This window comes from Oratosquilla oratoria, chromosome 31 (genome assembly GCF_046742065.1).
Source record: "Oratosquilla oratoria isolate Oo_2021 chromosome 31, ASM4674206v1, whole genome shotgun sequence".
NCBI lineage: Eukaryota > Metazoa > Arthropoda > Malacostraca > Stomatopoda > Squillidae > Oratosquilla > Oratosquilla oratoria.
The window spans coordinates 32,179,141-32,204,973 of record NC_134807.1 but is presented as its reverse complement, the minus strand read 5'-3'; the positions used below and the strand labels follow the sequence as shown (position 1 = coordinate 32,204,973).

General features: G+C 39.9%; 1 protein-coding gene across 1 annotated transcript in view; it reads left to right on the top strand.

The window, feature by feature from the left end:
* The window catches only part of gogo (thrombospondin-1 like protein golden goal), a 92,689-nt gene extending 67,426 nt beyond the window's left edge, over nucleotides 1-25,263 (top strand). The window contains exons 10-12 of the mRNA XM_076213453.1: nucleotides 4,800-5,012; nucleotides 20,940-21,264; nucleotides 21,644-25,263. Coding sequence (XP_076069568.1) covers nucleotides 4,800-5,012; nucleotides 20,940-21,264; nucleotides 21,644-22,959 — 1,854 coding nt within the window. The 3' untranslated portion in view covers nucleotides 22,960-25,263. The remainder of the gene's footprint in view (nucleotides 1-4,799; nucleotides 5,013-20,939; nucleotides 21,265-21,643) is intronic.
* Nucleotides 25,264-25,833: the final 570 nt, after the last annotated feature.

Below are 25,833 nucleotides of genomic sequence, written 5' to 3'. Positions count from 1 at the left end.
TGTCTTACACAAATATAGATGGCTTAATAACAGGCTTGAACGAACTAAATGATTACCTGAAGGAAAAAGAACCGGACATAATGGGAATTGTAGAGACATGGTGTATATAATTATTGGATCAGAAACAGAGAGGTAAAACAAGGCGATGGAGTTATGTTCCTGACTAAGAAGGATATAAATGTGAGGAATGTCACATATGGAAAGAATAGAGATGATTATGATGGAAGTGGGGACAGGGATGGGAAGAGCAGGAAGTTTGTAGTAAATTATGTGCCTCCTAAAACGGCTTCGTGGGAAGAGAGAGAACACAAAAATATGTTAGAAGACACAAGGATAACACTAAATAATATAATGGAAGATGGAGGAAGAATAGTTATAATAGGTGACTTTAATTGTAAAGAAATCTGCTGGGAAGAGGTGACAGTGAAGGGTGGAGACGACCTATGGGGTACTACTTGTTATGATTGTAGAACATACAATGACGCGATGAATACAAGAAAATACTAGGTATAGAAATGAGGAAGAACCATCGAGACTGGACCTAATAATCACATTAGAACCCGAAATAGTGGACAAGATTGAATATAAAACACCAATAAGTAAAAGTGACCACATATTGGTTGAACTGGAACTAAATGAGGAAAAATACATGGAAAAAACGAACAATATAGAAAGGGAAGATTGATGTATGGAAAAACAAATTTTGATAAAATAAGAGAATTCTTTCAAAAAGCAGACTGGGAAAGGATACACAAGGAGGAAACAACAGTAGAAGAGAAATGGAATATTTTGACAAAAAATTATAAAGGAGTGGAAAAGTATGTTCCAAGACAAAAACAAGAAAAAGGATATGTAAAGTGTTGGTACAACAAAAGATGTAGGGAGTTAAAAGACAAAAGGGATAAAGCTTGGATAAAATGGAAAAAAGACAAAAGACCTGAAAAATGGAAAATATATACTAGTTATAGAAATGAATATATACAAGTGTGCAGAGAAGAAAAGAGAAAATAAGAAAAAGATGTCATAGAAAAATGTAAAGATCAACCAAAACTGTTTTACAGATTTGTAAACAACAAACTGAAAAACAAACAAGAATTAGAGAAACTACGACAAGGAGGAGTTGACTACACAGAGGAAATGAAAATGACAGAAAATATGAACAAGCGTTTTAAATTGGTGTTTACGAGGGAGAACATACAACTTAGAGATATTGAGTGGGAGGAGAAAGCCCCCCTTATGAAAGAGATAGAAGTAACAAAGAATGAAATAATGAATCACTTGAGTAATCTCGATGTCAGAAAATCACATGGATCAGATGAAATGGCATACTGGATTTTGAGAGAATGCATGAATGAACTAACAGACAAAATACATAGTCTAATAAGTAGTTCATTGAAAGAAGGAAAAGTTCCAGAAGATTGGAAAACAGCAAATATAGTACCAATGTATAAAGGGGGAAACAAGGAAGACCCTACTAACTATAGACCGGTCTCTCTTACAAGTACGATAGCTAAAATTTGTGAAAGAATGATCAAAATTATATGGGTAAGGTATAAAAAAAAAACGTGCTAAATCCAAGGCAATTTGCATTTAGACAAGGACTATCATGCGTCAAAAACTTAATGTGTTTCTATTCAAGGCTAATAGATGTAATACAAGAAAGAGATGGATGGGCTGATTGTGCATTTCTAGACCTGAAAAAAGCTTTTGATAAGGTACCACATAAGAAATTGCTAAAGAAATTAGAAACTGCAGGAGGAATACAGGGCAAACTGCTGAAGTGGATGGAAGACTTCTTGCATGAAAGAAAAATGAGAGTGGTGATAAGAGACAAACACTCTAATTGGGATGAAGTATTAAGTGGAGCTCCACAAGGAACAGTTCTGGCCCCAATAATGTTTGCTATATATATTAATGATATGGATAAAGGAATTGAAAATTATATGAGCTTCTTTGCAGACGATGCAAAATTGTTGAAAAAAGTGAACAGTGTAGAAGATTGTGAGTCGCTGCAGAGTGATGTCAATAAAGTATGAGAATGGAGTAGGAAGTGAGAGATGGAATTCAATAGTAAGAAGTGTAGTATAATGGAATTTGGAAGAAGCAAAAAAAGAATAGTGGGATCATATAAATTGAGAGAGGAAGAAATTAAAAAAAGTTGAAAAGGAGAAGGACCTGGGAGTCATTATTATGAATAATATGTCCCCTGAGAAACATAAACAAAATTTTTGGAGAAATTTATAATTTAATAAGAACAATCAAAGTGACATTTACATACATGGACGAAGAAATGATGAAGAAAATATTAGTCACTTTAATAAGACCAAGATTGGAGTATGCAGCGACGACGTGGTCACCAAGTACAAAAAATGTATAACAAAACTTGAAAGAATACAAAGAGCAATTACGAAATTGGCACCAACACTCTCAGAACTATCATATGAAGAGAGACTAGCAAAACGTGAGCTACAGACATTAGAGCAAAGAGAGAGAGGAGACTTGATGGCTATTTATAGAATCATGAAAGGCATAGAAACTATTGATAGAGAGGATATAATAAAATGAGAAAGTAGAGATACAAGAGGACACGGAAAGAAAATCAAGAAAGACAGTTATAGAAGAGACCTGAAAAAGAACAGCTTTCCCCACAGGATAATAGACGTTTGGAACAAGTTAGATGAAAATGTGGTGTGTGCAAAAACGATACACGAATTAAAACAGTCTAGATCAGTGGTTCTTAACCTGTGGGGAATTCCCCACTGGTGGGGAATGGCGGAGTTGCCAAGTGGGGAATGACCGGTTGGACAGAAGAACCACTGTCTTTTTTCTTTTTTAATCGATGTGTTTTTGTTTCTTTTTGTTTGTTTCTGGTGTCTTCTTGTTGTCACATTTCGTGAATTTGTTTCCACCCACAAATAATCGATAGTGCTTCAAAATTTAATACATTACATCCGAATGTTGACAAATCACAACCATTTACAGACTGTTTTAATAAAAATAAAAAAAAAAATATATGAGGCATTGTAAGTCATGTTTGGGTAAAAGTGACAACACTGTATATTTACGTACTAAACACTGCATGGGTTAAAATCGAATTTGTCAAAGACCGATGCTGTGGTGGGAAATGGAGAGTTGGCTCACTAAAAAGTGGGGAATTGGAGAAAAAAGGTTAAGAACCCCTGGTCTAGATAAAACGAGAAATGAAGGCGGGACACACGAGCATAGTTCCCCTTCTCGTAAAATACAACTAGGTAAATACATATGGGAGTAAGTCAGCAAAAGGACTGTATGAGCGCAACGTTGTAGCAATAAAGACTTCGTTTGTTGTTTTCCCTGAAGAAGTTACTCTCTAATGCTGCTGCGCCCGTCAACTCGATGAGGACGGCCAAAGGCCTGAACAGATCAGACCCAGTTAACTCCCAGAGAGACCATGACGGCATATTGGTGTTGACCGTTGTGGGCCGGTTCCGGAAAGTGAATACGTATTGGCAGCGGTAGATTATTATTCAGAGTTTGTTTGTGTGTACCAACGTGTGTCTATACGTATATCTCTTCGTGTGGTGTGTGTGTGTGTGTGTGTGTGTGTGTGTGTGTGTGTGTGTGTGTGTGTGCGCGCGCGAGACTCATGACGGGAAGGGGAGAAGTTCCTCAGGAGTCTCATATCCCACTTTTATGGAGTCTTACCGGTGGGGGGTTGCTAGTGGACACGCCAGAGCTAAAGGGACACACCCAGAGGCACGGTAACAAGAAGAACCTCGGTCAAACTCAGTAGATGGTGCTCCTGGGGGCGGGATGTCCCTCTCAAGGGATACAAAAATACACATGTTGTCTAATGGGCTGAGACTCCTGGGTGTCTGAGTGTCCGGGTTCTTTGACATATTTTGCTCTAGTGAAGGTAGACTCGAATAGGATCACGCCTGGAACGCGCGTAGTCGGGCTGTACTGACGGTAAGCGTCTAGTGGGGTTTGCTCATGTGATTGTACAGAGGTGAGCTCGATCGATAAGGGTGTATGGCACGTAAGGGGGAGGCTACACATCCCTCTCATTGCAGTGTACGCTCTAACCGAGGTGAGTGATTCAGAAGAGAAGTAGACATTATTCGTAATCAGCTTTGACTCGTTGGCAGCGACTCTGCCTCGTAGTCTTGTCTTGTTTGTGCGATATCAGAGGATAGGATTTGTTTGTATCATCTGTGCCACCTTTGTGAAGGAACAGCAGCGCTAATTGTTTTGTTGCTGCCGTGTTTTGTTTTTTCCTAGCATGGAAAATAATTAGATTATCAGGTTCTAACACACGTCTCTAGTATTCTAGGACTGTAGTCTAAGCATACTCTTTTTTTTTTGTCTTAATTTTCTTACGTACATTATTATTTTTGTTTTTCTATTTATCTACTTATTGCATATTTAGCTTGTTCTGTTTCCTGTATTATTTGTTTGTGTATTAATTCTATCTCATTTTTTACTTATTTATGCATTTATTCATCTATTTATACATTTATTTGTTTGTTTATTCTTATCCCGGAAAGACCATGCATAAGTAGGAGAGGTTATTTTGACATATAAAGTGGTGTTGACAGAGTTCTTAATTAAGTCTTGCACACACACACACACACACACACACACACACACACACACACACACACACACACACACACACACTACATATCTATATACATATATATATATATATATATATATATATATATATATATATATATATATCTATCTATATATATATGAATTATACTTAAGCAATAAGGATTAATCAATTGTCCATCTGATATGTATTGATTTTATAGGGGGAGCCACTGCAGATTGGAAACTGCACTAACCCCACCTGCCCTACCGAAGTCGTTACTCCTGAATCAGAGGAACCGACAGACGAAGTCATCCACCCGACGGAGACTCACCACTGCGCCTGCGGATGCTCCTTCATCCTGCATCGCTTCCTCAGTTCCAGCGTCTCCGCGTCTGCAGCTCAGTGCACTGGCCAAGCAGTCTGGCTTATCCAAGTACATAAAGAACTGTTTACCTCTTTCTTAGGCAACCTATCTTTTCCAGTTTGTTTCCTCTCCCGTGGTTGAGACATTTCAGTTTCTCGTGCTCTGCCCCCAAGTACACGAAGAACTGTTTGCCTTTTTTTCTTCGGCTACCTATAATTTCTCTTTCTTTTTTTTCTTTCGCGGTTGAACCACTTTAGTCTCCCTTATTCCCCCTTCTTTTTCGTTCATACTCGAATGCTTCTTCCGCATTGTCATCTAACAAAGCATTTCTAGCACTTTTCGAGCCACCCAGCTCCCTACCTTTGCAGCGTCCACGCTTCGCATCCATACCCTTGAAACCGGTCCAAATGGCTCGAAACATCAATGCTCCTTCCCCAATAAGCATGTTATATTTCTCAGCATTCTCTTTATTTTCTTGCTAATTTCTTGCCTTCCATCGCTGTGAGTTAAAGACAAAAAAATATCATCTTACATTAAAAAAAAAAGTTTACGCCAAGAGTCACGTAGCGAGTCCGTCATCTTTGGTCTATTTCAGTGACAAGAATTTAGGGGACTGTAGCCTGTTGTTATAAATTATACGCTTCTATATAATGTGAGGGATCTAAATAAAAAAAATCCATCACTCTATCCAATCAAAAGATAATTATGATTGTCAACTTTGTAGCAAAGGGTTTCCCTTCACCAGTATTTTATTTTTATCATTACTACTATTATCTTTATCTCATTTATTTATTTATTTATTTATGGCGGAGTGGGGATTTGGGAGGAAAATGATGTGGGATCCACACGAGTGTTGTGAATTCATGATGGCGGAATGGAATGAAAAATTTAAGGACCACTGGTCTATGTGCTTAGACATTTAGGGCAAGTAGCTTTGATTTATTTCCATCTTTGTGTCTCCGTTCTAGACTTCATATCTACCTCGTTTTACCAAATGAACAACTCCCTTTCCTTTTCCTCCTTGTTACCATGGGGCACGTGTCGGTACGCTTCACACCTTCCCTCTCAGGAGTGTACTTCCAAACCTTTCGACAGCCCTTTTAATCATTTGAAAGTAGATCTCTACCACATTCATTGGCTATACATATGAAAATGACCAGTAATTTTTATACGATTCATTACTAAGTCGGGTAAAAACCTACTCTTTACTGGTAGAAAGCGTTCGTTAGGTTTAGCAAAAGGTTTTAAAAGTGCGGCCATCACTGTTTAGGATTTTTTATCTTCATTCTCAATTAATGAAAACATTTACTATGATTTCCAAGCATCAATCCTGGTTGCAGCCTTAATGTATACATAGACTTATCCAGACAAGTATGAAAAGACAAGAGATAGGAAACAAGGGATTTTGGAAATGTCTTTATAAACGAATAACACTTTGCTCGACTGGTTTCGACTTACGTCTTTGTTAAGAGTCGATGTTGTGATTTTTTTAAGCTCAAGGTAAGGAATAGACAGAGGTTTAGGGCAAGAAAACCCTGAAAGGAAAGACAGGAAGAGAAAACAGAGAGGGATGAGACCCGTTGTTTGTTTGTTTGTTCTTATTAAGGAGATGGTTGTCACCTCTTTCGCTTTTTTTTTACTAGTTCATTGACCTACTGGTAACCTAACTAGCCCTTATATCGACTAGTCGACGGCTTTGCTAGCATCAATGTGGGGACTATCAGGCCCCTGGCCCCTACCTTTCGAAGCTAGCCATCTTTTTATCACTAGAATATAGCTTTCTTAGGCGCCCTATAAGTCAACCTCAGTAGGGCGCTCCTCAGAGGTCACCGGGGAACATCTGTCGCATGGGCAGCAACACGAGGATAGGTCGCACCTTACCCCAATTGAGATACCAGAAACGCCCTACCTGGAATGTGTGTGTGTGTGTGTATTTACCTAGTTGTATTTTACGGGAAGAGGAGCTATGCTCGTGGTGTCCCGTCTTCATATTTCGTTTTATCTAGACTGTTTTTAAATTCGTGTATCGTTTTTGCAAACACCACATTCTCATCTAACTTGTTCCAAACGTCTATTACCCCGTGGGGAAAGCTGCTCTTTTTCAGGTCTCTTCTATAACTGTCTTTCATGATTTTCTTTCTGTGTTCTCTTGTATCTCTACTATCCCATTTTATTAGATCCTCTCTATCAATAGTTTCTATGCCTTTCATGATTTTATAAATAGTTATCAAGTCTCCTCTCTCTCTTCTTTGCTCTAATGTCTGTAGCTCAAGATTTGCTAGTCTCTCTTCATATGATAGTTCTGAGAGTGTTGGTGCCAATTTCGTAATTGCTCTTTGTATTCTTTCAAGTTTTGTTATACATTTATTTGTACTTGGTGACCACGTCGTCGCTGCATACTCCAATCTTGGTCTTATCAAAGTGACTAGTATTTTCTTCACCATTTCTTCATCCAGGTATGTAAATGCCACTTTGATTGTTCTTATTGAATTATATTTTTCTCCAGAAATTTTGTTTATATGTTTCTCAGGGAGTATATTATTCATATTAATGACTCCCAGGTCCTTCTCATTTTCTACTTTATAAACTTTTTCCTCTCCCAATTTATATGATCCCACTATTCTTTTTTTGCTTCTTCCAAATTCCATTATACTACACTTCTTAATGTTGAATTCCATCTCCCACTTCCTACTCCATTCTCATACTTTATTGACATCACTCTGCAGCGACTCACAATCTTCTTCAGTGTTCACTTTTTTCAACAATTTTGCATCGTCGCCAAAGAAGCTCATATAACTTTCAATTCCTTTATCCATATCATTAATATATATAACAAACATTATTGGGGCCAGAACTGTTCCTTTTGGAACTCCACTAATCACCTCATCCCAATTGGATATGTTTGTCTCATATCACCACTCATTTTTCTTTCATGCAAGAAGTCTTCCATCCACTTCAGCAGTTTGCCCTGTATTCCTCCTGCAGCTCCTAATTTCTTGAACAATTTCTTATATGGCACCTTATCAAAAGCTTTTTTCAGGTCTAGAAATGCACAATCAGCCCAGCCATCTCTTTCTTGTATTACATCTATTAGCCTTGAATAGAAACACATTAAGTTTTTGACGCATGATCGTCCTTGTCTAAATGCAAATTGCCTTGGATTTATTACGTTTTTTTTTTCCAAATGCCTTACCCATCTAATTTTGATCATTCTTTCACAAATTTTAGCTATCGTACTTGTAAGAGAGACCGGTCTATAGTTAGTAGGGTCTTCCTTGTTTCCCCCTTTATATATTGGTACTATATTTGCTGTTTTCCAATCTTCTGGAACTTTTCCTTCTTTCAATGAACTGCTTATTAGACTATGTATTTCTCTCAAAATCCATTTTGCCCTTTCATCTGGTCCATGCAATTTTCTGACATCGAGATTACTCAAGTGATTCATAATTTTATTCTTTGTTCCTTCTATCTCTTTCATAGGGGGGACTTTCATGTCCCCCTCAATATCTCTAAGTTGTATGTTCTCCCTTGTAAACACCGATTTAAAATGCTTGTTCATAATTTCTGCCATTTCTGTTTTGTCTGTGTATTCAACTCCTTGTTGTAGTTTCTCTAATTCTTGTTTGTTTTTCAGTTTGTGTACAAATATGTAAAATAGTTTTGGTTGATCTTTACATTTTTGTATGGTATCTTTTTCTTATTTTCTCTTTTCTTCTCTGCACACTTGTACATTTTCATTTCTATAACTAGTATATATATTTCCATTTTTCAGGTCTTTTGTCTTTTTTTCTATTTTATCCGAGATTTATCCCTTTTGTCTTTTAACTCCCTTCATCTTTTGTTGTACCAACACTGTACATATCCTTTTTCTTGATTTTGTCTTGGAACATACTTTTCCACTCCTTTAATTTTTTTTTGTCAAAATATTCCATTTCTCTTCCACTGTTGTTTCCTCCTTGTGTATCCTTTCCCAGTCTGTTTTTTGAAATAATTCTCTTATTTTATCAAAATTTGTTTTTCCATACATCAATCTTCCATTTCTACATTGTTCATTTTTTCCATGTATTTTTCCTCATTTAGTTCTAGTTCATCCAATATGTGGTCACTTTTACTTATTGGTGTCTTATATTCAATCATGTCCACTATTCCGGGTTCTGATGAGATAATTAGGTCTAATCTCGATGGTTCTTCCCCATTTCTATACCTAGTATTCTCTTATAACCATCGCGTCATTGTATGTTCTATAATCATATCAAGTAGTACATTTCCCCATAGATCGTCTCCACTCTTCACTCTCATCTCTTCCCAACAGATTTCTTAACAATTAAAGTCACCCATACTAACTATTCTTCCTCCATCTTCCATTATCTTATTTAGTGTTATCCTTGTGTCTTCTAACATATTTTTGTGTTCTCCCTCTTTTCCCATGAAGCTGTTTTAGGAGGCACATAATTTACTACAAACTTCCTGCTCTTCTTGTCCCTGTCCTCCACTTCCATCATAATCATCTCTATTCTTTCCATATGTAACATTCCTCACATTTATATCCTTCTTAGTCAGGAACATAACTCCACCCCCTTGTTTTACCCCTCTGTTTCTAATCCAGTAATCATATACACCATGTCCTACACTGTTGGATGATAGTGGACCTTTCAATTTTGTCTCTACAATTCCCATTATGTCCGGTTCTTTTTCCTTCAGGTAATCATTCAGTTCGTTCAAGCCTGTTATTAAACCATCTATATTTGTGTAAGACACTTTTAATTATCTGCTACTTCCATCGTGTTTTCTGTTTCCCCTCCGTTTTTCTCTGTTATGAACCATTTCCTCACTTTCATATCCACTATTCTCCAATAGAATTTCTCTTTATCTGACTCTGTTCTTTTCTCGTTTTTTTCCCCTTAGCTTTTAGTCTTTTTGTTTTCTCATCCTCTCTTTCCTCTTATATCCATTTCTCTTTTTATCCATACCTGTTCATACTGATCACTTTTTGCTAGTTTCCCTGTTTTTGTTAAGATATTATCTGCTGTCGTTTGTGACCTGAATTTAACCTTAATTATTCTGGTCTTATCTGTATTGAATTCCCCTGTTCTATATATTTCTTCAATTTCTTTCCTTGTCTCTTGTTCATCCTCTTGAACTACTTCTAATATCTTGTTTACCTTTCCCTTCTCTTTTACTCGTGTAGTCCTATTTGGGTTATGCTTCTCTTCCATCCCTAATATAATTATACATTTCTTTTTGTCCACCAAATCTCTTACTATATTCCTCTCCCTCATCACTTTAATAACTGTGTCCTTAGTTTGTTCGTTCATCTGTTGTGTCACTATATCTCTAAATACAATTTTGTTGTTCTCTCTTTTTTTTTTTTCCAACCCTGTACTTCTTTTGCTATGGACTTTTTATTCTCTTTATTATTCTTTAATTCCTCATTCTCATCTTTTACTTCTATTAGCTGTCATTTTAATTCTTCTATTTCTTTATTTAGGTTTTGGTTCTCCTTTAGTTCTTCCAATTTGTCAACTCTTTGCATAATCCGTGTAAGTTGGCTGAACCTAACCTCCCAATGTTCGATCATTTTCTCTAGTTTTTTCCTCTAGACTTGCTAATCGGGGGAGGTTGGCATCCCCTCCCACATTAAATCCATGGAAATTATTATCTCGACTTTCTATTGTGTTGTTCTTATCTATATTTCCAATTTTAATGCCTTTACTGATATTTTCGACTTCACCTGCGTCGTCTGCAGCCCTCTTGTTGACATTCCTTCTGACGTCCGGGGGAGCCCGTTCGTCTCCTTTCTCATTTCCGTCCATTTTCCTCAGTAATCCCTCTCTCCTTTTTCTTAACCTTCTCACTACACCATGAGCTTTCCCCTTCCCTACTAATACAATAAAGGTACTTCCTCGTTGAGATCGACGAAATTTGAAGTTTTCCTGGAGTTCCAAACTTCGCTATCACTTCGACCGCTGTGTGTGTATTTTATGGTGTCCCGTCTTCATATCTCATTTTATCTAAACTATTTTTAAATTCATGTATTGTTTTTGCACACACCACTTTCTCATCTAACTTGTTCCAACTGTCTATTACTCTGTGAGGAAAGCTGTTCTTTTTCAGATCTCTTCTATAGCTGTCTTTCTTGATTTTCTTTCCGTGTCCTCTTGTATTTCTATCATCCCATTTTATCAGATTCTCTCTATCAGTAATTTCTATGCCTTTCATGATTCTGTAAATAGCTATCAAATCTCCTCTCTCTCTTCTTTGCTCTAGTGTCTGTAGTTCAAGTTTTGCTAGTCTCTCTTCATATGATAGTTTTGAGAGTGTTGGTGCCAATTTTGTAATTGCTCTTTGTATTCTTTCAAATTTTTTTTATACATTTTTTTGTACTTGGTGACCATATCGTTGCTGCATATTCCAATCTTGGTCTTATCAGAGCGATTAGAATTTTCTTCACCATTTCTTCATCCAGGTATGTAAATGCCACTTTGATTGTTCTTATTAAATTATAAGTTTCTCCAAAAATCTTATTTATATGTTTCTCAGGTGACATATCATTCATAACAATGACTCCCAGGTCCTTCTCATTTTCTACTTTTTTTATTCCTTCTTCTCCCAATTTATATGATCCTGTTATTCTGTTTTTGTTTTTTCCAAATTCCATTATACTACACTTTTTAGTGTTGAACTCCATCTCCCACTTCCTACTCCATTCCTGTACTTTATTTAGATCACTCTGTAGTGACTCACAATCTTCTTCTGTGTTCACTTTTTTTTTAACAGTTTTGCATTATCTGCAAAGAAGCTCATATAATTTTCAATTCCTTTATCCATATCATTAATATATATAGCAAACATTATTGGGGCCAGAACTGTTCCTTGTGGAACACTGTTTATTACTTCATCCCATTTTGAGTGTTTGTCTCTTATCACTACTCTCATTTTTCTTTCTTGCAAAAAGTTTTCCATCCATTTAAGCAGTTTGCCCTGTATTCCTCCCTCAGTTTCTAATTTCTTAAGCAACTTCTTATGTGGTACTTTGTCAAAAGCTTTTTTTAGGTCTAGAAATGCACAATCAGCCCATCCATCTCTTTCTTGTATTATTATCTATTAGCCTTGAATAGAAACATATTAAATTGGTGACGCATGATCGTCCTTGTCTGAATCCAAATTGCCTTGGATTTAGCACGTTTTTTTTTCTAAATATTTTACCCATCTACTTTTGACAATTCTTTCACCAATTTTTGCTATTGTTCTTGTTAGAGAGACTGGTCTGTAGTTGGTAGGGTCTTCTTTATTTCCCCCTTTATATATAGGTACTATATTTGTTTTTTTTCCAATCTTCTGGGACTTTTCCTTCTTTCAAGGAACTGTTTATTATGCTATGTATTTTGTCTGCCAGTTCATTCCTGCATTCTTTCAAAATCCAGTTTGCTATTTCATCTGGTCCATGCGATTTTCTGTCATCAAGATTACTCAAGTGTTTCAATATTTCATTCTTAGTTACTTCTATTTCTTTCATGGGGGGACTTTCTCTTTCCATTCGATCTCTTCAGGTTGTATGTTCTCCCTTGTAAACACTGATTTAAAATGCTTGTTCATAATTTCCACCATTTCAATTTCCTCTGTGTATTCAACTCCTTGTCTTAATTTCTCCAAATCTTGTTTGTTTTTCAGTTTGCAGTTTACAAATCTGTAAAATAGTTTTGGTTGATCTTTACACTTTTCTATGACATCTTTTTCATATTTTCTCTTTTCCTCTCTGCACGCTTGTATATATTCATTTCTATAACAAGTATATATTTTCCATTTTTCAGGTCTCTTTTTTCCATTTGGTCCAAGCTTTGTCTCTTTTGTCTTTTAACTCCCTACAACTTTTGTTGTACCAGCACTTTATATATTCTTTTTCTTGTTTTTGTCTTGGGACATACTTTTCCACTCCTTTTTTTATAATTTTTTGTCAAAATATTCCATTTCTCTTCCACTGTTGTTTCTTCTTTGTATATTCCTTCCCAGTTTTCTTTTTGAAAGAATTCTATTATTTTATCAAAGTTTGTTTTTTCATACATCATTCTTCCTTTTCTATATTGTTCATTTCTTTTCATGTATTTTTCCTCATTTAGTTCCAGTTCAATCAGTATATGGTCACTTTTACTTATTGGTGTTTTATATTCAATCTTTTCTAGTATTCTAGGTTCAGATGTAATTATTAGGTCTAGTCTCGATGGTTCTTCTTCATTTCTATACCTAGTGTTCTCCTGTATCCACTATGTCATTGTATGGTCAATAATCATCTTGAGTAGAACATTTCCCCATGCAATTAAAGTCGCCCATCATAACTATTCTTCCTCCATCTTCCATTATCTTATTTAATGTTATCTTTGTGTCCTCTAACATACTTTTATGTTCACTCTCTTCCCACGAGGCTGTTTTTGGAGGCACATAATTTATCACAAACTTTCTGTTCTTCTTATCTCTGTCTTCCACTTCGATCATAATCATCTCTACTGTATTCTTTCCATATGTGACACTCTTCATGTTTATATCCTTCTTAGTCAGGAACATAACTCCACCCCTTTGCTTTGTCTCTCTGTTTCTAATCCAATAATTATATGCGTCATGTCCTACACTGTTGGGTGGTAGTGGACCTTTAAATTTCGTTTCTACAATTCCCATTATGTCCAGTACTTTTTCCTTCAGATAATCATTCAGCTCATTGTATTCTCTGTTTCCCTTTTGTTTTTCTCTAGTATTTCGAATTTTCTTACTTTCATATTCACTACTCACCAATAGAATTTCTCTTTTTCTGACTCTGTTCTGTTCTCGTTTTTTTCCTTAGCTTCTTGTCTTTTCATTTTTTCCTCCTCTCTTTCCTCTTTATTCATTTCCTTTTTTATCCATACCTTTTTATATCGTTCACTTGCTGCTAGTTTCCCTGTTTTTGCTAAGATATTCTCTGCCGTAGTTTGTGACCTGAATTTAATCTTAATTGGTCTGGTCTTATCTGTACTATACTTTCCGAGTCTGAACTTCTTTTCAATTTGTTTCATGATTTCAGGTTCATCTTCCTGAACTAATTCTAGTAATCTGCTTACCTTTTCATTTTCCTCATTGATTCTTGTGGTTCTATCTGGGTTGTGTTTCTCTTCCATTCCTAATATAATTATACATTTCTTTTTATCTGCTAAGTCTCTTACTATATTCTCCTTTTGTCTCATCACTTTAATAACTGAGTCTTCAGTTTGTTCTTTCATTTGCTGTTTAATTATGTCAGTAAATGCAACTTTACTGTTTTCTTGGATTGTCGTCCAACCCTTAGCTTCTTTAGCTATAGCCTCTTTGTTTTCTTTATTATCCCTCTTTAATTCTTCTTTCTCCTGTTTTACTTCTTTTAACTGTCTTTTTAGGTCTTCTATTTCCTTAGTTAAGTTTTTGTTCGCCTTCTCTAGTTCTTGCAATCTTTCAACCCTTTGTGCAATTTTTGACATTCTACCGAACCTACTCTCCCAATGTTCGGTCATTTGTTCAAGTTTTTCCTCTAGTCTTGCCAGTCGGGGGAGGTTGGTATCCGCCCCCTCCTCATTAAATCCATGGAAATTATTATCCTCACTTTCTATCGTGCTGCTCATAACTATGTTTCTAATCTTTACATTTTTGTTAGACCCTTCATCGTCACTAAATTGATCCGGCCCGCGTTTGTTTACATGGCGTCTGCCTGCCTGGACCAAGTCCTCTCCTTCCTCATTTCCTTCCATTTCCCTCAGTAATCCCTCCCCTTCTCCTTTTTCCTCACTTTCCAACTACACCACGAGCAATCCCCTTCCCTGCAAATACAGTAGGTACTTACTTTGCGTTGAGATCCACGAAAATTTCACTTTTTCTTCAGGACGTCAATCCTCGCCGTCTGTCCGACGTAAGTGTGTGTGTGTGTGTGTGTGTTGGACAACTCCTAGAGCTTCTAGACTGCGCATCTACCTATCTACCTTTCATCTACCGGCTCTCTACATCTAGACGTGTGCACACGTGCAACACAAACAAAACACGATATGACTATCGTCTCATGGTGACACACACACACGACCTCGCGAGACCCAATCAACCTCCCTCCCTCCCCCTACCGGTACTCACGATGACAGCCTCTCGACAATCCCCATCTTCTATGACACTTCAAGCCACTGTCAACAACATCCCACAAGTACTCTTTCTGGACACGGGCTCTCCCGTAAACGTCATGTCAAAACTTGCTTTCGACCAGTTTAGGTTCAGACACCGTAGGGTCACGATTCTAGAACCCACAGACATCACATTAGCAAACGTAGACGGAGTTCCTTTCCCCATCATTGGCAAGATCGACTTAGACATCTCCCTGCATGGAAACTGCCCTCCCATTACCACGACAATATACGTAGCTGAAGTTGTATTTCCTGCAGACATTCTTATAGGGTTGACATGGATGCAAGACAATCACATAACCATCTACCCTGCTAAACACGGTATTGTCTACCATAACCACTTCATACCTGCTCTGAAAACAACCGACACGCATGCCCAAACACCAAACACGCATGTCACAAACATTTACGTGGCCGAGCAACAGCATGCAACAACAGATGAAACAAACATTGAAGCAAACGCGCAAGTGACACTCGCAGCAGACACGCCCACTCCCACCACTCACCCAGGTACCTCAACACACACACGTAACAGAAGCAGACTGTCAGCGCATAGGTCAAAATCAGCTCGCAGACAAAAGAAACACGACGTCTCCACAGACATCCCTGAGATCACCGTAGAATACACAATCGTCTCGCAAATCACTCTCACGAAAACTTACGCAGTCGTAATCAGTGACAAAACACTGTATCCCCGTGAGTACACAAAACTCAAAGTTCGTATTTTTCAAGCTCCAAACTCAGATGTCCTCTGCATCGCGGACACTTGCCGCGTATCTGGTGTTTCTCTCCTATCCGCCATAACAAACACATCAAACAAAGAACATACAACCATCATAGTGGCGAACAACACAAATGCACCTCTCCACCTTAACAAAGGCACAAACATTTGTGATTTTACCATATACCCAGCTCCAGTACACATAATCGAGCAAGACAACATACAAAACGTATGCACCATCAACACCGGAGAACAGAACACGCAGCAACCCATCCAAGCAGCTCACATAAACAACATAGACTTTCCAGAAGCGCAAACAGATCTCCTTACGCTCATGAACACATACAGGCACGCCATTGCACTTCCAGGTGAACCACTAGGTCTCACAAACATAATAGAACATCACATACCACTTCGACAGCATGCAAAACCACTGTATATACCAGCATACCGACTGCCACATAGTAAACGCAACATTGTTGACAACATTATTGCAGACATGCTCGCCCAAGACATTATAGAACCAAGTTTGTCCCCTTGGAATTTCCCCCTCTTCGTTGTTCCAAAACACGATGGCTCCTTCCGCCCTGTTGTAGACTTTTGTGAGCTCAATAAACTCACTATTCCTGAAAGATATCCTATACCTCATTTGCAGGACACTTCATACTCCATAGGTAAACACAACACCATTTTCTTCAATCTCGACCTCATGTCAGGGTATTTCCAAATACCTCTCGATGATGACTCAACGCCACTAAAAGCCTTTAGTACCAACACGGGCCACTACCACTTCAAAAGGCTGGCCATGGGACTCGTCTCGGTTCCCTCCGTGTTTTCTAGATTGATGTACAAGGTCCTAGAAGGACTCATAGGGAAAACTGTTTTCATTTACTTGGACGACATAATCATTGCCTCCAAGTCACTCACAGAACACCTTTCCACACTTGAAATTGTCCTTTCAATGCTAGCCGCGGCAGGTCTCGAACTCAAATTCAAGAAGTGTTCCTTCCTCAAAAAGGAAATACGTTTCTTAGGACACGTCATAAACTCTCAAGGTGTCATCACCTCTCAGGACAAAGTTAAGGCGGTACTAGACTTTCCACCACCTCTACTGAACACGTAAAGTCATTTTTAGGTCTATCAGGGTTCTACAGACGTTTCATTGAAGGCTATGCTCATATTGCAGCCCCATTAACAGCCCTTCTCAAAAAGGATACACACTTTAACTGGACGCCTGAACGCCATACAGCTTTCCATAACCTAAAACAAGCTCTCACCAGCCCCTGTACTTGCATATCCAAACTTCTCAAAACCTTTCACACTCTGTACAGATCCTTCCTACAAAGAACTCGGCGCAGTACTGATGCAACAGCACGAGTCAAAATTTAGACCGATAGCATACGCTAGCCGCGCGTTGAACAAGCACGAACAAAACTACTCTGTGACTGAAATCGAAGCTCTTGCTGTCATATATGCCCTCAAACACTTTAAAGATATCATACTTGGCTATGAAATACATGTACACACAGACCATCAACCCATTCTCCACCTTTTCAAAGGCAAGAACCTCACTGGAAAACTAGCCAGATGGTTCCTCACCATTCAGGAATTCATGCCTACATTCCACTACGTCCAGGGCCATGCAAACACGGTAGCCGACGCCCTTAGTAGACACGTAGCAACCATACGCCAAGTCGCACAGCCGCTTGACATTACGCGAGAGCGCATCATCGCCGCTCAAGCAACAGACCCCCTATGGAGAAGAATCATTCATTATCTCAACTCAGGTGACACTACCAATACAGACGACTTTCCTCCCAACATAGACAATTACTCGATCATAGACCAGGTTCTCTACCACACCACACTACTCACGAACAAAAACGAACCAAACCGTACGGTTACACAATTAGTTCCTACGGAACTTGTTCTGGAAGTACTTCAAATTCTTCACGATTCTCCACTAGTAGGACATTGCGGAAAAGACAAATGTTTATCGCAAGCCGGGTTGAAATACTTTTGGCCCACTATGCGCAAAGACGTACACACATATATAGATGCATGTCACTCATGCATAGCTTATAAAGGTCACATTAGCGGTCATGTACCTATACACAACTATCCAACACCTTCTAGACCCTTTAAAACTATTGCCATTGATTTACTCAAACTACCTCTTACCTCAAATGAAAACCAGTACCTCTTCGTTTGCATCGACCATTTCTCTCGTTTCTGCATTCTCTCTCCTTTAGCGGACAAGACAGCCAAAAGTGTAGCTCAAACCATCATCAACAACGTCATCTGCCCCTACACCACACCAAAAACACTCATCTCAGACAACGGCACTGAATTCAATAACGACATTCTCACCAATATCTGCCAACATTTTAACATTACCAAATGTAACACCACACCATACCATCCTAGCTCAAATGGACTCGTTGAACGTCAAAATCGGAAGATCCTCAACACATTAAGGCACCTTGCCACAGACATACGCTCATCTTGGGATGAACACATACCTATGATACAAGCCTGCATAAACAGCGCAATCAATAGATCGATTTCAGAGTCACCCCACTTTGTATTATTCGGGTCAGATAAGAAAATGCCGTACGACCTCCTTACGTCAGAACCCCACCGTGTATGATTTCAACGACTACGTCAAAGTCACTCTGACAAATTTCAACACTCTTTTCAAGAGAGTACATGAGTCACTCTCTCAAAATCTGATATGATTAGACTGGCAAACGCTCACTCTAGGGATTGTACTATTTCTGTAGGTGACATTGTGTACAACACCAACCACCAACCCACATCAAAACTTTCTCCCAAATTCCTTGGTCCATTCCGCGTCATCGAAACCCTACCTCATAATAAGATAAAAGCTATCCACCTATTAGAACTCACAGAGGCTATTCTACACTTGGACAATATCAAACAAGTTCCCAGAGGACTTGACATGGAGAATATACCTTCTCCCCCTCTTGCACAACCACCAGACACTACCGAGACACCAAACACAAACACCTCTACCACTCCACCGATCCCTACACCCCGTTATAGCCTCAGAAATAGAATTGTGTAAAGTCTCGCTTGGCACAAAAATTCAGGCATCTAGTTCCAACCGATAAATCTCATTCATTCTCAGCCATATAATATCATACAAATGATCTCTTCTGTCTGTGCTAACACCATTGCCACCTAGGGAAGGTCAACACCTTCACCTAGGCATACCCTCCTTCTATCTCCTTACAGTTCGGACACCCAGTTCCTATGTGAAATCCGAAGACAGAATGTGTCGCGAGGCCGGACACACGTAGCGACGCCGAGCCATGCTGGACAACTAGAGCTTCTAGACAGCGCATCTACCTATCTGCCTTTCATCTACCAGCTCTCTACATCTAGACGTGTGCACAGGTGCAGCATACATACGCGCTGCACTAGACATCGAGATGTTATTCTTGACCTCACGGGACCACAAGGGTCAAGCGTCGCGGTCAACTCTATTGTCCATTATCTAGGTCATGACCTTGAACTCACGCAGCTGTTCACCAAACGACTATCCAGATATTGCCATTCAATAATAAATATTCCTCAAGGTTCTTTTCTACCTGTCCAAACTCGGACACATTGTACAAATATTACACAGCAATGTATCATCTCCTTTAAATGTCTAGTCTTGCTGGAAACGGCAATTATGTAAATAATTACCTTGTCGGCAACCTTGCCACATTTGATGTATATAAGGACAATGCTCTCTTCGGAGAGCGGGATTTATACAATAAACACAGAAACGCACGGCCGTTTATCTTCGCCTCCAAGCCGCTCGCAAGAAGCCAGCTACCATCACTTTCTATATGTTGTCTTTGCAACTCGATTTTGTCTATGGTGCTGTAGCTAGTGTTCGGCGTGATGGCTTGTGGGCTTTTGTCCGGTTGCGCTGGGTTGGGCTCCTAGCGAAGTAGATGGACTTTGTCTCGTTGCAGGATGCCGTTGTGGCTACTCTGGAATCTTGAATTGTTCTTCGTATCCGCTGCTGATTTATTAGATATGTGTTCTTTGGCTTTGGATCCGTATCCCACCAGTCGCAAAAACAACATATAGAAAGTGATGGTAGCTGTGGCTTCTTGCGAGTGGCTTGGAGGCAAAGATAAACGGCCGTGCGTTTCTGTGTTTATTGTATAAATCCCGCTCTCCGAAGAGAGCATTGTCCTTATATACATCAAATGTGGCAAGGTTGCCGACAAGGTAATTATTTACATAATTGCTATTTCCAGCGAGATTAGACATTTAAATGGGTTTACATTGATATACAGAATCAAGAAGATGATACATTGCTGTGTAATATTTGTACAATGTGTCCGAGTTTGGACAGGTAGAAAAGAACCTTGAGGAATATTTATTATTGAATGGCAATATCTGGATAGTCGTTTGGTGAACAGCTGCGTGCGTTCGAGGTCATGACCTAGATAATGAACAATAGAGTTGACCGCGACGCTTGACACCTTGTGGTCCCGTGAGGTCAAGAATAACATCTCGCTCCGATGTCTGGTGCAGCGCGTATGCATGCTGCACGTGTGCACACGTCTAGATGTAGAGAGCCGGTAGATGAAAGGTAGATAGGTATATGCGCTGTCTAGAAGCTCTGGTGCAGCGCGTATGCATGCTGCACGTGTGCACACGTCTATATGTAGAGAGCCGGTAGATGAAAGGTAGATGCGCTGTCTAGAAGCTCTAGGAGTTGTCCGTGTGTGTGTGTGTTTACCTAATTGTAGTATACAGGAAAGGAGCAACGCTCGCCGGGTCTCGTCTTGTATTCTTTAATCTTTTATCATACCTAGCCTCGAATTCATGTACGGTTCCAATTCATCTATATCCTTGATTCCCAATCATCATATTGTGTGTGCACGCACGTGTGTATGTGTTTGTGAAGTCACACCATTACCCATACGTTGGGCAATGTATAAGCTCTGAAGCTGTAAATCATGCATCTAGCACGTGATTAAAGATTATGGTTAGTCAGATGCACACGTGCTACTGTGTATCTCTTTTAATGCCCTTGTATCTGTGGATTCATGATTACAGTGTGATGGTTTCTTGTAACAGGGTGTGGAGGGCTTCCGTATCCACGTGGAGTTCCAGAAGGTGTGGCTGCGTCCGGGGAAGCAGTGGCTCAAAATTCGTGATGGTAACACGCCAATGTCCCCCCTACTGATACGGCTTCCAACCCACGACCGACCGCATAACCATCCAACGTACTACCCCACCTACAACCCTGAAACCGTCCAAGATGGTCCCCGTGGCAAGGCAGCCGACTTGAGTTTGGTGTCGACAGGGATCTTCTTGCTCGTCGAGTTCAGGTCTGACCTGAACTCAAGTGAGGACAGTTTCCTGGAGCAATGGGGTTTCAGCATCGTCGCCAAAGTTGAAAGTAAGGAGAGTCAGGGGTGTCCATAGGAATTTTTGTAGGGGGTGGGGGGCAGAATTAAAGATATTATAGGCTATATATATGGTAAATGGTATAAATTTATATCAAGATACACACTTCAAATTGGTCCCATAGGTATATATATTATCTACATGAGTTTCATTTTTTCTTTCAGCAGTCATATACCGATATTCTATAGCATGAAAAATTAATTAAATTATACGTGACGAACGGCAAATTTTCAAACACCCTGGATTTCCAGGTGGGAGAGGGGGAGGGCAACTGCCCACTTTGTCTCCTCTCCGGATGCCCAAGGTTGGAACATGTGTGATAATGGTTAGTATTGCCACTCGTACTAACAAAAACCCCCTTCTCCCCACAGAGGCTGAGGATTCAGATGGTATTGCCGTTGCAACATTTCCGGACAGCGGCAGCAACAACAGTAGCTGGGCACTACTGGCAGCGGTGCACATCACGGCAATCGTCTTTCTGGGAGGGATAATGGCTTGCATTGCCGTGTTTGCGGTGTACCATGTCCACCGCTACCAGACCTACAAGCGCGCTACCCTAATAGTCGAATCCCCCTGCTCCAGCCCAACGGATGGCCCACTGAGAAAGAGCTACAGCTCTACCCAGACCGTTTCAGAAGTAGTTTCCTTGAAGTCTTTTTCATTCTCGCTAAAACCCCAACTACCGAAATCCCTAACCTTAAAGCTGAGAAACAAAGGAGGGAAGACTTATACTTCGTTGAAAGATGATGAGGGATCAGCGAGCGCTCGGCGTGGCGGCCACGAGGAATCGCGTCATTCCTTGCCCAACTCACCTTTCCTTACCCGGAGGTCAGCAAGTGGCGCCTCGACTCCCGCCAACATGCGCCGCTCTTCCACCCAGTTCGGGAAACTCTTCCAAAGAGAGAGCAGAGCCGCGAGATGGAAGAAGAGAAAATCTGCCTCTTTTGACGGACTGCAGATTAGATGCATATCTCCAATCGATGAATGGGAAAAGGAGGACGACATTTTCATACAGAATGAAGACGCGAAGGAAATCAAAGAAGATAAAGAAGGGGAAGGGGCCATTCCGAAAGTGTGCAGGCGTCATCGATCCCCTTCAGGAAATGAATCGAATAAATACCGCGAGTACCGTAAATCGCAGCTCTCGGACGAAGAAAAACAAAACCAGAACATGAAGTCTAGGGATGTCATCAAGCTGAACAAGGAAAAATTTAACCTCGAGAAGCTTCGGCGACGCACCAGTGAGCTTAGCAGGTCGAACTCAATCGGGACGGTTCGTGCAGCGTCTTCGGTGTCCGAAATATCCATGGCAGGCACCGAAATGGAACTTGAGATTGACTACTACGACTATGACGTTTGTAATGCCTCGGCTGTGCCGGGTTCTCTTTTTGGACTCGATCCAAGCCTCATGCCGTGGATACCCCCTTTCATTCCTTTCCTTGACGATGAAGAAAACGAGGAAGAGAAGGAGGGCTGTTCTATTCAGATGCAGCAGTTGAACATCACTGAGCCAGAGAATAAAGTGTCTCAAGAGGACCTCAGCAAGTCCAATGAGAACAACGAAGACTTGGCCGAGACGAAGGCCCAGCCAGATCCACAGACCACACCCACACCCGAGACAAAGATTCTTAATATTGATGACATTCAATTTGCTGACGAAGACTCTGATGATGAAATCATTGATTAGCCCAAGTCCAAACTACACATATCTTTCATATTTCCTATACAAAAAAGTGAAACCCATACTAACAGCTGAAAAAAAGTTGTCAGTGCTCATAGTTTCATAACAAGAAACACAAATAATCAGGTAAAACAACTTTCTACTTAGTGCTGTTGTAGAGCTAATACTCTTAATCCCTCCTCCACCCTAACCCACACACACATACAAAAGTGCATGTAGCTCCCACTCCTATACATATAATTGTTGCCTTGAATTTCACCACATGGAAGCTAGCAATCCCAAAGTGGCTTGCAGCAGTCGTCAAGCCTTTTTATAAATTTCTCTAGGAAGAAACTTTGGACTGTTGTGTGTATGCTATTATGGGATAATTTTTATATCTCGTAGCAATAGGAGGGGAGCACTTGCCAGTTGTCAGTTTTATGTGAAAAAATGAGGAAAATACAGTTGGAATTGTTAGAGATCTTGGCCCCATCTTGCCTTGACCTTTTGCATGTGAGACCTTCAGATTCTTGTTGGCATTTTGCATGTCTTTGCTAAAGAAAGGTGTGGTAGTTTTAATGTCCGGCTTTATATATATTTTTTCTTTTTGTTATTTCCCATTTTCTGGTTGAAAACTTGTCTTGGAGATATGCTTGTTTAATTGTTGTTTTGGTAATGGTGATTTACCTTTGTTAGTCCTAATGCTTCATGAGTGTGGAGGATTGATTTTTTATTCTGTATTTATATATTCATTCATTCATTCATTTGAAAATAGTTCATATTTGAAGAGCTTGCATATTTCTCCTTTTTTCCTGATCCCCTCAAATTCCTCCCTTCCTTACCTCACAGTATCATCTACGCACAGCTATTCTCCACTCGCCCTACCTTCTGCCTTCCTCCTTCCTTGCTCAACAGACATTCCCCTCTTGCTCAAAGCCCCTCTCACTTCATCCATTCATCTTACCCTTGGTAATTCCCTCAATTTCACTTCCTCCAACTCTGCCTTCCACATATCTTTTACTATTTCTTTACCCATTCTTTCCATATGTCCAAAACCATCCCAATACTGTTCATCAGCCCTATCTACCATCTTTTCCACCCCAGCTTTCCTTCTCACCTCCTCATTTCTTTCTCATCCACCTTGTAACCCCTACCATTTGTCACAGACATTTCATCTCAAGCACATTTAGAATTTTCCTCTCTGCCTCTCTTGAATTCCATGTTTCTGCCCCATATATTGTCAGTGGCACACTCACCCCTTCATATAGTCTCCTCTTTGCATCCATTCACAAATGCCTATTTCTCATGACACTTTTTAATCCCCAAGGCATTTACTTGCTTCTCTCAGTCTACTATTTACTTCAACTGCCACCCCTTCCTTTCCTGCCACATGTGACCCCAAATACCTAAAGCTATCCACTTCTTCCAGCCTCTCTCCTTTAAAACTTACTTCCAACTCTCTGCCATCCTCTCCTCTCGTACATCTCATCACCTTACTTTTACCCACATTTACCTTCAACTTTCTCCAATAGCATACCCTCCCAAACTCGGTCACTAATTCCCTTAATCCCTCTGACCCTCCCACAAGTGCAGTGTCATCAGCAAACAACAACTGGCTCAACTCCCGCTTTTCTCTATTATCTTCCTCGAACTACTCGCTCTCTCCATTTCCAGTTCTAACTCATAAAAACTCTTGACTGCCCCTAACAGCTTTCCCCCAATCCCATATATCTGCAAAACCTCCCACAGTGCCTTTCTGTCTACCCTGTCATAAGCCTTTTCCAAATCCATAAAGGCCCAAAAAGCATCCTTACCTTTTGCTAAAGCTTTCTCACATATCTGCCTTACCACAAAAGTCTGATCCATGCAGCACCTATTTTTCCTAGACCACACTGTTCCTCACCAATTACTCCCTCCGTTTTTTTTGTTTTTTTTTATTAATCCTCTCAATTAAAACCCCATATGCTTTCCCACACTGTTCCTCACCAATTACTCCCTCTGTTCGCTTACTAATCCTCAGTTAAAACCCTCCCATATGCTTTCCCAACTACACTCATCAAACTGATCTCTCTGAAACTACTACACTCACATTTGTCCCGTTTCCCCTTGTAAAATGGAACTGTACAGGCACTTCTCCAGTCCTCCAGCACTCTACCCTCCCTTAGACATACATTAAGCAACCTCACTTGCCAGTTCCCTATTACTGTGCCTCCCTTTTTTAGATGCTCTGCATGACACCCAGCTAACCCAGGTGCCTTATCTGCTGTCATTATTTTCAAAACTACTTGCACCTCATTTTTTCTTATTTCTCTTCCATTTTCCTCTCCCAACATTTTCCTCTCTGCAACAAATGTAGATTGAGAGAAGCGAGTAAATGCCTTGGTGGTTTAAAGAGTGTAATGAGAAATAGACATTTGGGAATGGATGCGAAGAGGAGACTGTATGAAGGAGTGATTGTGCCAACAGCACTGTATGGGGCAGAAACGTGGAACATAAGAGAAGAAGAGAGAAGGAGTTTGAATGTGTTTGAGATGAGGTGTCTGAGAAGTATGGTGGGGGTTACTAGGCTAGATAGAGTGAGAAATGAGGAGGTGAGGAGGAGAACAGGGGTGAAAAAGGATTTGGGAGAGAGGGTTGATGAAAGAATATTAGGATGGTTTGGACACATGGAAAGAATGAGTGAAGAAAGACTAGTAAAGGAGGTATGGAAGGCAGATGTGGAGGGAGTGAACATGAGGGGACGTCCTAGGATGAGGTGGATGGATGGGGTGAAGGGGGCTTTGGGGAAGAGGGGAATGTCTGTTGGGGAAGGAAGGGAGAGGACGGAAGACAGAGGTGAGTGGAGAATGGTTGTATATGGATGATGTGACTGCATGAGGAGGAATGGGCGGGGGGGTGGGG